This window comes from Volvox carteri (genome assembly GCF_000143455.1).
Source record: "Volvox carteri f. nagariensis unplaced genomic scaffold VOLCAscaffold_33, whole genome shotgun sequence".
Lineage (NCBI taxonomy): Eukaryota > Viridiplantae > Chlorophyta > Chlorophyceae > Chlamydomonadales > Volvocaceae > Volvox > Volvox carteri.
In genome coordinates, this window is record NW_003307576.1 from 214,995 (window position 1) to 225,852 (window position 10,858).

Consider the following 10,858-nt stretch of genomic DNA (forward strand, 5'->3'; position numbering starts at 1 on the left):
AGAAGGATGGGGGAAGAGGGAAGAGGGGAAGAGGGGACACAAGCCACAAATCCCAAACGCTGGCTGCTTCCCCCCTGTAACTCCCCCGCCGTGTAACTCCCACACGCGTTATTCTTACCACCGACTCCATTACCAGCACAAGCACAAGCAACCAGAGCCCAAGCTCCCAAAGGAGCGACCCACCATCGTTGTCCTGAAAACCGCCACCGCCGCCGCCGTCTCCCACCGCCGCCACTGCCGCCGCCAGCCCGCCAGCCGCCAACCCCGGCCGCAAGTGATCTCGCGCCGTGAAACCCCCCCCTCCCCCCTGTCCCATAAGGCCCCCCACTGCCATCTGACCCCCCTGCTGAGCTGCCAAAGCCTGTTGGGCCGCAACCAACACCGCATCCGTGCCGGGATCCCGTCGTACGGAGGCACACAGTACGGCAAGCCAGCCAAGAGGCCCCCAGGAGTTGGGGAGCTGCAACCCCAGGGGCACGATCTGCGAGGAGGTTGGGAACGGGTCGCGGGTGGGAGGGGGTGGTGGTGGAGGATGGGAGGATGTGTGTGTGTGCTTTAGTCGGTTCTAGACAGGCGGTAAACGTTCCCGCCCTGACAACCACCTCACACAAACCCCAACCTCAAAAAGACTTACATACCGAGAGACACACCTCCCAACGGCCCCCACCTTGTCCCGCGTGAAACACGCAAGACTACGAAGTAGCATGTCGTACGCCAAACGCAGATCCGTATGCCGCTGCCGTACAAGTGCCTCCTCCACTTGCGGTATGTACGACACACCTCCACCGCCGGCTCCGCCAGCTGCCGCCGCGATCCCGCCCGACATGACGCGAGTCAGGGCTGAGAAGGCGGACGCCGCCGCCCCCCCTGCCGACAAATGGCTGTAGCCGTGGTGCTGCTGTAGCTGGGTTTGCGGCTGCTGGTGCTGCTGCGAATGCGAAGTTCCTGGTTGCTGGTTTTGGCTTTGTTGATATTGATGTTGGTGGCCAGATGGTTGGGATGTCCACGGAGAAGGTCCACGGACCCTGTACGGACACAAGATGTACGGCATAAGATATTCGACGTACGGACGAGGTTCCGTCGAGGAGAACCAACAGCCTCTCCCGGAGGTTCCTCGCCCCCACCCCCCCCACACATTCCCCCCGGACCTCCTTTCCCCCCATCCGCTATCGAATTCCCCCCACACAACAGACATACAAACACGCAAACACTCCCCCCAAACGCCCAAACTCACTTGGTAGCCAGGCCAGGAAATGGGTTACTCAGACCCGGGCCTCCTCCCCCTCCCCCTCCCCCGCCTCCTCCCCCGCCCCCGCCTCCTCCCTCCTCCAGGAAGAGAGGCAGGCGGCCGTTGGAGGTGGAGGGTCGCCGATTCCAAAAGGAGTGCTGCTGCCAGATCACGCTGGTGGAGCCCTGGAAGGAGCCCTCGTGCAGTATAGGGCCCCCAAAGTAGGTGGAGAGCAGCTCCGCCAGCAGCAGCAGGTAGCCCAGAGCGGAAGAAGTCGACTGGTGTGTGTGTGTGTGTGGGTGTGGGGGGGGGCCCGGGGGGGTGGAGAGAGATGTGGGAGGGTGCGCAGGGATGCGGCGGGAGGCGATTTGGGTCTTTGTGGGAAGAGGGGTGGCTTTGTGCTATCCTAACAATGGCTAGGTGAGCCGGTGGAGGGCTGTGTCCACATACACTACACTACACTACACTACACTACACAAACAGACCTAGTTAAAGAGGACTGAATTTACTAAACAGCTCAGCAGTAGTGGTTATTACAGCAGTAGTAATCCAAAATGGAGTATTCTGGTGGTGTAGTGGAGGGTGGCCGCGTGTTGCTGAAAAGAAAATCAACCCCCCTCTTCCCCCCCCCCTCGCCCGCTCTCCCGCTCGTGGAGGCTTCCTCGCCTCAAAACACACAGTAAGACACATACATACATACATACAAGCAAGTGTATATCCATCCATCGCCCCCATACCCACTTCCGGTTGCGCCGCCATGAGCGATGACACGGTGGCGCCGTCCGGCAACTTCATGTTGCACAACGTCACCTGGATTGGGGACGACCCCGCGACCCCACCATGGCCGCTACCCCCCCCGCCCATACCCCCGCCCCCGGCCCCCGCCCCCGCACTACTCGGCGCGGGGCCCAACCCTGGAGCCACAGGCCCGATAAGGCTTGGACTGCCCTGGAGACCCGGTTGCTGTTGGTTGGGGTGGTTGGGTTTCGGGAATACGCCGGCTGAAGCTCCCTGAGGCTGTTGCTGTTGTTGTTGGTTAAAGGCGGTTGGTTGTTGTATTGGTAGTTGCGGTTGTGCAGGTGGTTGCGGTGGCGGCCGAATGGCTGCAACGCGCAGGGGTAGCGTGTCCAGCAGTACGGCAAGTTTGGATCGTTGCTCGGCCAACAGCATGGCGGCGACGTGGCTGTGGGTGAGGGCCTTTTGCGGCGTGTGTGTGTGTTGGGGGGGGGAGGGGGGAGGTAAGGGAAAGGAAGATAGGGCGTGGGAGGGGGATGTGGGTTAGTGGTGGAGAGGAAGAAGGCTGGGCGCGGAGACAGTCTGATCCACAGAGGGACGTAGAGGGTAGAGGGGGGGAAAGACGAACCACGAGCGAGTGAAGCTGCTGCCAAGGAAAGAGTGCTGCGGAGTGAGGGTAGAGGGGGAACAGGTGGAAGGAGGGGGAGGAGGTTGGGGGGGTGGAGGAGAGAAAGGAAGGGGAGGAGGGAGCTGCTGGGCGGGCGGGCCCCAGGGGTCGCCGGGTAACTATGTGTATACGTGTGTGTTTTTGTTTGCAGCGACCTCAACCTCAAGGCCATCCGCACCGGGATATAGCTTTTAGGGGCCATAGAGTTCAATCCCCTGCTCTTCCTTTTCCCCTCCCCTCTACCTCCCCCTACCTCACCCTTCCCAATGCTCTGCCTCCCGGTCTCCAACAATCGTACATACGGATACATATACGTACTAACACACACACGTACGAATACACACACGTACGTACTCACGTACATACGTACGTACCTACCTGGTATCTGAGCAGCGTGGGGTGATGGGCCAGGTGTTCAGTTCTTCGCGCAATCAGTTCTGAGGTGGCTCGTTCAACGGAGGTGCGGCGCGCGCAGTTGGAGGCACGCAGCCGGGCGGCCTTGCGCCTCGCTGCGGTGGGAGGTGGGGGGCAGGTGGGAGGTGGGGGGCAGGTGGGAGGTGGGAGGCAGGTGGGAGGTGGGTAGGTGCCTGGGTGTTGTCATTCGCTGCCGTCTTAGCTGCTACTGCCGCGATCGCCGCCAGCGTCACTGGCGCCACGGCTGCTGCTGCCACTGCTCCCGGGGGACCAGTGACACATTGACATGCATACAGACTGACAGGGGAGCAAATGGACACCCTGTGTGTGTGTGTGTGTGTGTGTGTGTGTGTGTGTGTGTGCATGTTTAAGTGTAAGGAGGTTTGGCAGCTCAGGGCTCACCCTCCTCCACCGCCGCCGCCGCTTGCTGTACTCGCGCCTGCTCCCGGGCTGCCGCTGCCACCAGGTGCTGTCGCCGAACTTCTAACTCCACGTGGGTCTGCTGGAGAGGGGGAAGAGCAGAAACGGGAGGAAAGAAGAGGGAGCGGGGAAGGATTTACTGAAATGGCGTTAGGATGTGAGGGTGGAATTCAGGGTAAGATTGATGTTACTAGGTATTGGAAGGCTTCAATCGTTGGTTTAAGAGGGAGGATGGCTCGTGGGAACACTGGGCATGACGCGGTCACCTCGCGCATCGTTTACGATAGGAAGTATTATAGCGACATAATCGGCTTGTGTGGCCTCTGTTCTCACCCGCTGCGTTAACAATCCATTCAGCCTTTCCAGCAGCGATGCGCGTCGCTCATTCAGCTCCAGGAGCATTTTCCTCCTCTCGAACAACAAGGTGTTGTTGATACATGCCGGACATACCAAAGCAGTTTTGTTTGCGCTGTCGCAAACAGAACAGCAGACGCCCTGGCCAACCATGTGCGGGAAGCTTGGACGGTGAACTCGGACTGGAACATGGAACGTGCCTCAAACTTCCTTTACATATCGATAATGTTATATAATGTCCTTTAGGGCATTTCCTCAAAACTGTAAATTAGGGTCTAGAACTACAGATAAGACACCCGCTTTTGCTAGTAATATAGGATGTGCTGAAGCTTTCGGTCAACCAAGCCGATACAATCGAACTAACTGTTAATGTCCAGCAGACAGTAACCAGAAGGTCGCATATGCTGGCGAAGTGTATCCGGCAGCTTTATCACATTTAGCGCCAGAGAGCAATAAGGGTAAAGAAGGAGCCAACGGGTTATACCTTGCAGTGTGGAGATCTGCAATTTGTTGCGGCAGTAGGCGCAAATGTGGACCTTGCCGGGTTTGTGCGTTGCAACGAACTTCAACACAATATGGACCATCGCGCCACGCTTTGGTTTACACTAGCATGCAAAGAAGCCCCATGTCGTGAGACAACTGGTGTCCCCTGCAGTACCGCTGGGCGCTGGTGGCACCTCCGTAAGCCATCATTGGTCCTGATGAAACATAAAATATAAGCCATGCTGCATGGCCAGCACAACTTTCTAAGTTGGAAGGCCTGCCGATTTCTTTCCCTAAAAACCGTTATCGTTAGTAAAGCTGCGGCCGCCTTCTGCCACTGCCGCAGGTTTGAACATAAGAACAAATGGTTTGCCTAAGCATTCCATCAGATGCAATGCATTCGTTAACACTGCAGACAAATTTCTAAGACCTGATTGCCTGAGTGATGAGCTCAGCGATTCGGCCCCGCAGCAGCCTACTGCTTTCTTATGAGCACCTGCATGGTTGTGGCTTGTGACTTGTACAATACCGTAGTGCTACTTATAGTTCGTGATCGCTTTGTTCGGGGAGGGGTCAAAAAACTTGCTGAAATTTGTACGTGCTCTTTGAATTTCGGGGAAGGCCGGACCAGATTTTGCGGGCATGATACAAAATTTCGGGGCCCCTTCCAAAGTTTCGGGGCTTTTCAAACTGCAGCTTCCAGTCAGTCTCCCTCCACCGGGAACCCTTAGGCTCATGGTCTCTCACCATTTTCGCACTTTGGAAACGCCCTAGCAAATTCTGGATAATTCTGGAAATCCGTTGCTGCACGCATGGCCTCCACCTTGTCCGCTGGTAGCATGCTGAACTTTGCATCCAGCTCCGTGACGTGCTCATTTGTTGAAGAGGACGTCCAACAGGTCGAATGCCAGGCTGCGGCGTGAGCGCAAGCCTCGCCTCGCCGGCTGCCGTAGCATTGACCGCATTGCGCTCGCGCCTAGCAACCTCCTCGTGCTCCATTCGCTCACGCTGGGCCTCAACAACAGCATCATCAAGCCTAACTGGTGCAAATCCAGCTCGGTCGCTCACCGGAGCGTTTGGTGCTAGCGATTTCATCCCGCATTGAAGCAGGGTTGCCTGTCTTGCACGTTTTCGAGCGACGTTCATGTCCTACGTTTATGACTACATTTTTTACATTTAAGAGCTGATTTCCGCCTTGAAATCCTAGTTTTTGCGAAGTTTGATCGACCGGCTTCGGAGCGTACAATATTTCGGGGCTGCGGTCCCTTAGGATACCTTAGAATTTGTACGTGCTACATATTCGTGGCGCACCCCGAATTATTGTAGCACGAACTATAAGTAGCACTACGGTATGCGAACATAATGAGGCACATCTTAAAAGGCATGGTACCATGTTCCCTTGAAATTCCACAGAGAATACGACAGTTGCATCTTTTTCGTCCTTGAGCGTGTACGCGTCGCTCTTATCAGCATGGCACCCTCCGCATAGTTCAAGTAAGCACGCCACCCAAAACATGGCAAATATTATGACTTATCTGTCAGTCTACGTGTCTGCTTGCACATCGGCGGCCCAAGGTCGCAACGCAAAAGAGCGCCGGAAGTTGCCGGAGAAATGAAATAGTTCTCGACCACTGTAAGCGTAACTTAAACCTAAAACGTCCCATGATGATTTTGCACGCTTTTGTTTTAAGGTATTCGCAAATGTAGGGCGTTCGGTAGGTTCAACGAACAGGTCTCAAATGCACACAGGAGGTACGGGCCGGCAGATAGATAAAAATTCAGATAGACAGGTAGGCATGCACGCATAAGTACGCAAAAAAACGTGCATGGCGGCGCTATGTGGTACGCTCCCCCCGCACCAGACCGCACCTAAATGCGCCGGACACCACCTCAACAAGGTGTACATCTGTCTCTATGAACTAAGGGGCGGTCGTCATACTATGTGAGTTAGGATTAGAATCTTCTGCTGCAAAGGGCAACCATCCTGGCGTATTCGCCGCGCCCTGGCAACACGGCCCTGGTAGCTCAGCCAGGGACCCTTGATGGTGTCCTCCCGGGTCGTTAACCCTGCTAACGCCACTGCCTCTACAGCAGCCACTGCGGCGAGACACCATCTCGTTGTGTGGCCGGCTATAAGACGAATGTTTGCGCCGCCGGCGTTGCGCCGCCGCGTCTGGTTGCAAATGGACTTAGGGTAGTCAGCTTCTCCGAAGCCGAAAAGGGCTCGGCCCCGGTGCAGCCAGTCACCCCGCAGTATTCCGCAGGGGAGGCTGTACGGCACTGGGCCGCAAATGGAGGATCGGTGTTGTGTCTGAACTATGCGCGCGTGATTATGGGGATAGCTGCGAGGGCCGGGTGCGGCGGCCGGCGGCGTTAGGAGCCATGTACACCCCTGGTGCAGCTAAAGCAAAAAACCCTAAGTAAAACCCTAAGTAAAACCCTAAGTAAAACCCTAAAACCCCTGGTGCAGCTAAGGCGCCCAGGCAAATCCATGGACGGTGCATTGCGCGCCGCCTTCATCTCAACAAGAACGGCTGAGCATTTAGCCGCCTGGAAGTATGCGCGAACGCAGCCCATTGCCAGCCGAACTGGAGGATAGGACATGTATGAGATGTGCACGAGACACAGCAGAGGGCAAGGAGAGAAGTGCTGGAGCAGTTGTAGGCATGGATGGTCTTGGGTTGCGGAGTGTGGCGGAGTTGAACCATAGATTTTCCAAGCAAGTCCAAGAAAAGAGCGAGAAAACCGCGCGGCCGCACAGCAGCGTGCGCCGCCGCGTGCAGGCACACCGCACCCGGGCCTCGCCCAAAAAACATTTACATACAAATCGCGTAAGGAACTAATATTTGTAGCTCTCCTCCGTCTCTTAGGGAAACTCCAGATATAATGTATGCTTACGTCAATGCCATATCGGCACCTGACAATTATTCAGCACGCCTGCGTCTGATACAACACAGTCATTTCTCCACTGCCCTGGGCTTGCAGGACCATTCGCAACCCGCATCAGCATGTATCCCATATGTCTTATGCTCGTAGCTGCACAGGGGCTCTGGCCGTCTTCACCCCGCCGCCGTCACACCCGCTGGTCCTCCAGTATCAGCATCAGCCGCTAGGCTCAGGCAGAGCCAAGTGCGCCCACCAACGTAGTGAAGGCTTTCAAACCACCGCTTACCACTATCGCAACCCACATCGCAATCCAATGCAGGGCTGGGAAGCGGCGAAGAACCTTCCGTTCAAGTGTTATGCATTATATGCCTCCATGCCGATGTAGATACGATGCGAACAGGCCACAGGGAAAGAAAGGTGAGGGGCAGAGCGAAAAACAACTACGGGAGTGAACACAACCGCCCCCTAGACATGCAGCCGCTGTTGCACTGACATTTAGCGAATAAAAAAACATGCAGCATCTGATACCACACGTACACGACGATACAACCAACCATTTGCCGAGGCACATCTCACCTTGCCTTTGCCATGGTGCATAAATTGTACAAAACTGGGCCAAGCATACAGTCGTTCGTACACGTGCATATGTTCGCTTGTGTAAAAGCTTTCTGCCAAGTCTTTCCATTTCTGAAGCTAAGTTTGCTACCTACGCATCCATACACACTAACATGCAGCCCAAAGCACATTCATCCATCTTCATCTCCCCTTTTCCCATTTGCTAATATTGCATCTCTTCATCACACGTTGGAGATGTACTGCCACCTAAACGAGTATGACGGAACCCACCCCATGGGTGTGCCGGTCTCTAGAACGCCGCACGATTTCTTTTAAGTAGGAGTCGAGCTGAAAAGATAAGCACGCGGGGAAAGGCATGACGAGCGGGCCCCTGCTGGACAAATTAAAAGACGTGGTCTCTTCACGGCTGCAAAAAAGGGAGGCTTTGTCATGGGGTTTTAGCCATGTACAACATCAGCCTCAGGTGAGTACATTACCATCGTCACCATCTTGAACGATTGATTGTGGTTACCTAAACAAAGAAGAAAGGGGCTAACCGATAGCTACGGCATAACGAGCACGGGCACGGCCAGTTGCCACTGGCCAACGAGGTTGAGGAAGATTACAAAAAACCAACCAGCCAACTATTTCCCCCCCCCCCAATCTGCCGATTCGAGCCACGCCCACGAGTCATAACAGCACCCACCGGCCATTGCACAAGGAGCGACAGAATGATCACGCAGAAGGTAATTTTTCATTCTTCCTCGACTTCCGTGAGAGGGAAGGTACAGCTACATACGGCATGCATATGCATGTGCAAACCCCCATGGGTTCCTATACATCTACACGCATGGATTGGATCCGTGCTTTAATTCATCTGTTCGCCTATTTCCTGCATGCGACGGCAATGGCAAAAGAAGGAAACAAGAAGACTGGCGGCTATTGGTGGCGACCTGTCACCCTCCTCGTGCAGCTCGTTCTTGCACTCCTATCTACGTATCCATCCACGTACGGCCGAGTGCCGACATATGTAAGACGTCCGGCTGTCGGTGTACCGTGCGCGCGGGCCGCACAGGTGCTAGTAATGGCGAAAACCTCCCACCATGGTCTGCAGGGGGGCGCTGCATATTTCTTATGTGTGTGTATGTGTGTGTGTGTGCTACACCCCAGTTGCGTTACCCAGAGACGTGTAACCATACGAGCCCATACGAGCCAGAGGCCCAAGAGCCACAGTTCGGCATATATATTTACACAGACACACACACACACACGAGCGCACCCAAGCAAAGTTATTGGGTACGCACTTAGGGTGGATATGTGAGGGGGCGACAAGATTTTGCGCTGCGACTTGTCGCCAGCTGAAAAGTCCCTAGTGAATACACGAGGAAGCGTCCTCGTACACCAGAGTGTTATCGGGACTGCCCATCCGTCCAAGGGACGGGGAAGGTGTGCTTACGACAGCAGACGAGACCGAAGGAGTCGAAGCCCAACAGCCAACGCCCTACCGCACTCGCAGGACATGCCTGCTAACAACCGGCATCTTATTCAACCATGTCATCATCATCATCATGACCACCACCGGTACTCAGTCACAAAAACCGCGAGCCTGGCGAACCCGGCATGTATCTGCCCTGGCGTAGTAAGCGAGGCGTAATTGCCATTTCCTAGACCGAGACCAAGCAAATGTAACTGGACAGACGTAAGGTTCGTCCTTCGCGTCTATCTGATGGTGGTGCAAACTCTAGCTGGAGCTACGTCACAGGCCAGCACTGATGCATCCTCGTCGGCAGCTTGGCAAGGAGTGCGCACGGCCAACATGACCACCACATGCACAAGTACATGCCGTCTACATGCCATCGTGACTAAAACGTCCATGGCAAAAACCGCGCGCGAGAGAGACAGTAAAAGATAAGGTAATAAAAATCGTTCCTAAGGCTAGTAATTCGCCTGCATGGATTCCGAGAGGACCGGGATGACGAGCTCCTTCAAGGCATCGCGAAGAAAGGAACTCGCGTGGGAGCACTCGCGTGCCAGTTCAAAAGCTCAATGCTCTGCTCTACCTGTGCCTGCTGCACCTATTATGATAGCACTCCAGCAACTGATCGATGCTTCGCACATACCGAGTGATCAGCGAAAAAACCGAGCCTCCATGCCCGCCACTCATAATGCACAGCACTCGGTAGCTATAAAACAGAGCGCGTGTACGGAACACGGCGATTCCGTACACCGTGCACCGGGCTTAAGAAATCAACCCTATTGCGCGCGTTAATGTATAACAACGCATTTCTGCGTGGGTGCCCTGCTCGCTCTCTACACGCCTCTCCATCTCGCTCAGCTGCATGCTGTCTGCAGTCTGGGGAAAATATGAAATAAGCTAATGGAGGCAGGAAGGCGAGCGGGAAAAAAATCATCCTGCGCGCATTAAAATGCAAACCGCTGCTGCACTTTGTGCCCACCTGCAAGCTGCTACAGACCTGCTACAGAAGGTCCTACGCTGTGTACGTGACGTATCACGCCTGCGAGTCCATCTATCTAATCTACTTTTTGCCCTCCTGGGAACTAAACCACCACGCTACCCTCAAGTACAAACACTCTCCATCTGCACACAGACATCAACAAACTCAGATGCTACAAGAGGTATGAGACGCGGCCCGCGTCCCACTCATCTAATTTGTCCTTCTAACGGACGACTATTCCCTAGCGCTGATGTCGATGATGTGATCATGATAACATCCTGTGGTATGGTCGAGATGATGAGAATGCCTATACCTAGAAAAAGATGAACAAACCGGTGGCATGCATGACAAGGACACAAAGCAAGGATGTACGGCAGCACAGCCGCGATTCACGCTGTTCTGTTTATTATCTTTCTTCGCCGGCTACCATGCACGTTGTTCCTATTTACCAAAATCCATCACCAGGAGCTATCGGCTCGGTAAGACCTTCACTAGGGCTTTATCTGCGGGCACCCGCAGCAGATTTAACATGCCAGAGCTCCGACCTGCCGCACTACGACGATGTCCCCAAGGGGTGGCCGGCGGAGCAGGGGTGCCGTCGCCCTTTCTCCCAAAAGCCCCTTTCATCGCCTTTCCATACGACGCCTTTCCCTCCTCCGC

At 55.1% G+C, this 10,858-nt stretch overlaps 1 protein-coding gene across 1 annotated transcript in view; it reads right to left on the reverse strand.

Moving 5' to 3' along the window:
• Positions 1-3,866, reverse strand: part of VOLCADRAFT_105732 (uncharacterized protein) — a gene marked incomplete at its 5' end in the record, with an annotated part of 8,529 nt that extends 4,663 nt beyond the window's left edge. The window contains 7 exons of the mRNA XM_002952966.1: positions 184-481; positions 668-1,025; positions 1,235-1,506; positions 1,970-2,425; positions 2,592-2,626; positions 3,447-3,546; positions 3,798-3,866. Coding sequence (XP_002953012.1) covers positions 184-481; positions 668-1,025; positions 1,235-1,506; positions 1,970-2,425; positions 2,592-2,626; positions 3,447-3,546; positions 3,798-3,866 — 1,588 coding nt within the window. The remainder of the gene's footprint in view (positions 1-183; positions 482-667; positions 1,026-1,234; positions 1,507-1,969; positions 2,426-2,591; positions 2,627-3,446; positions 3,547-3,797) is intronic.
• Positions 3,867-10,858: the final 6,992 nt, after the last annotated feature.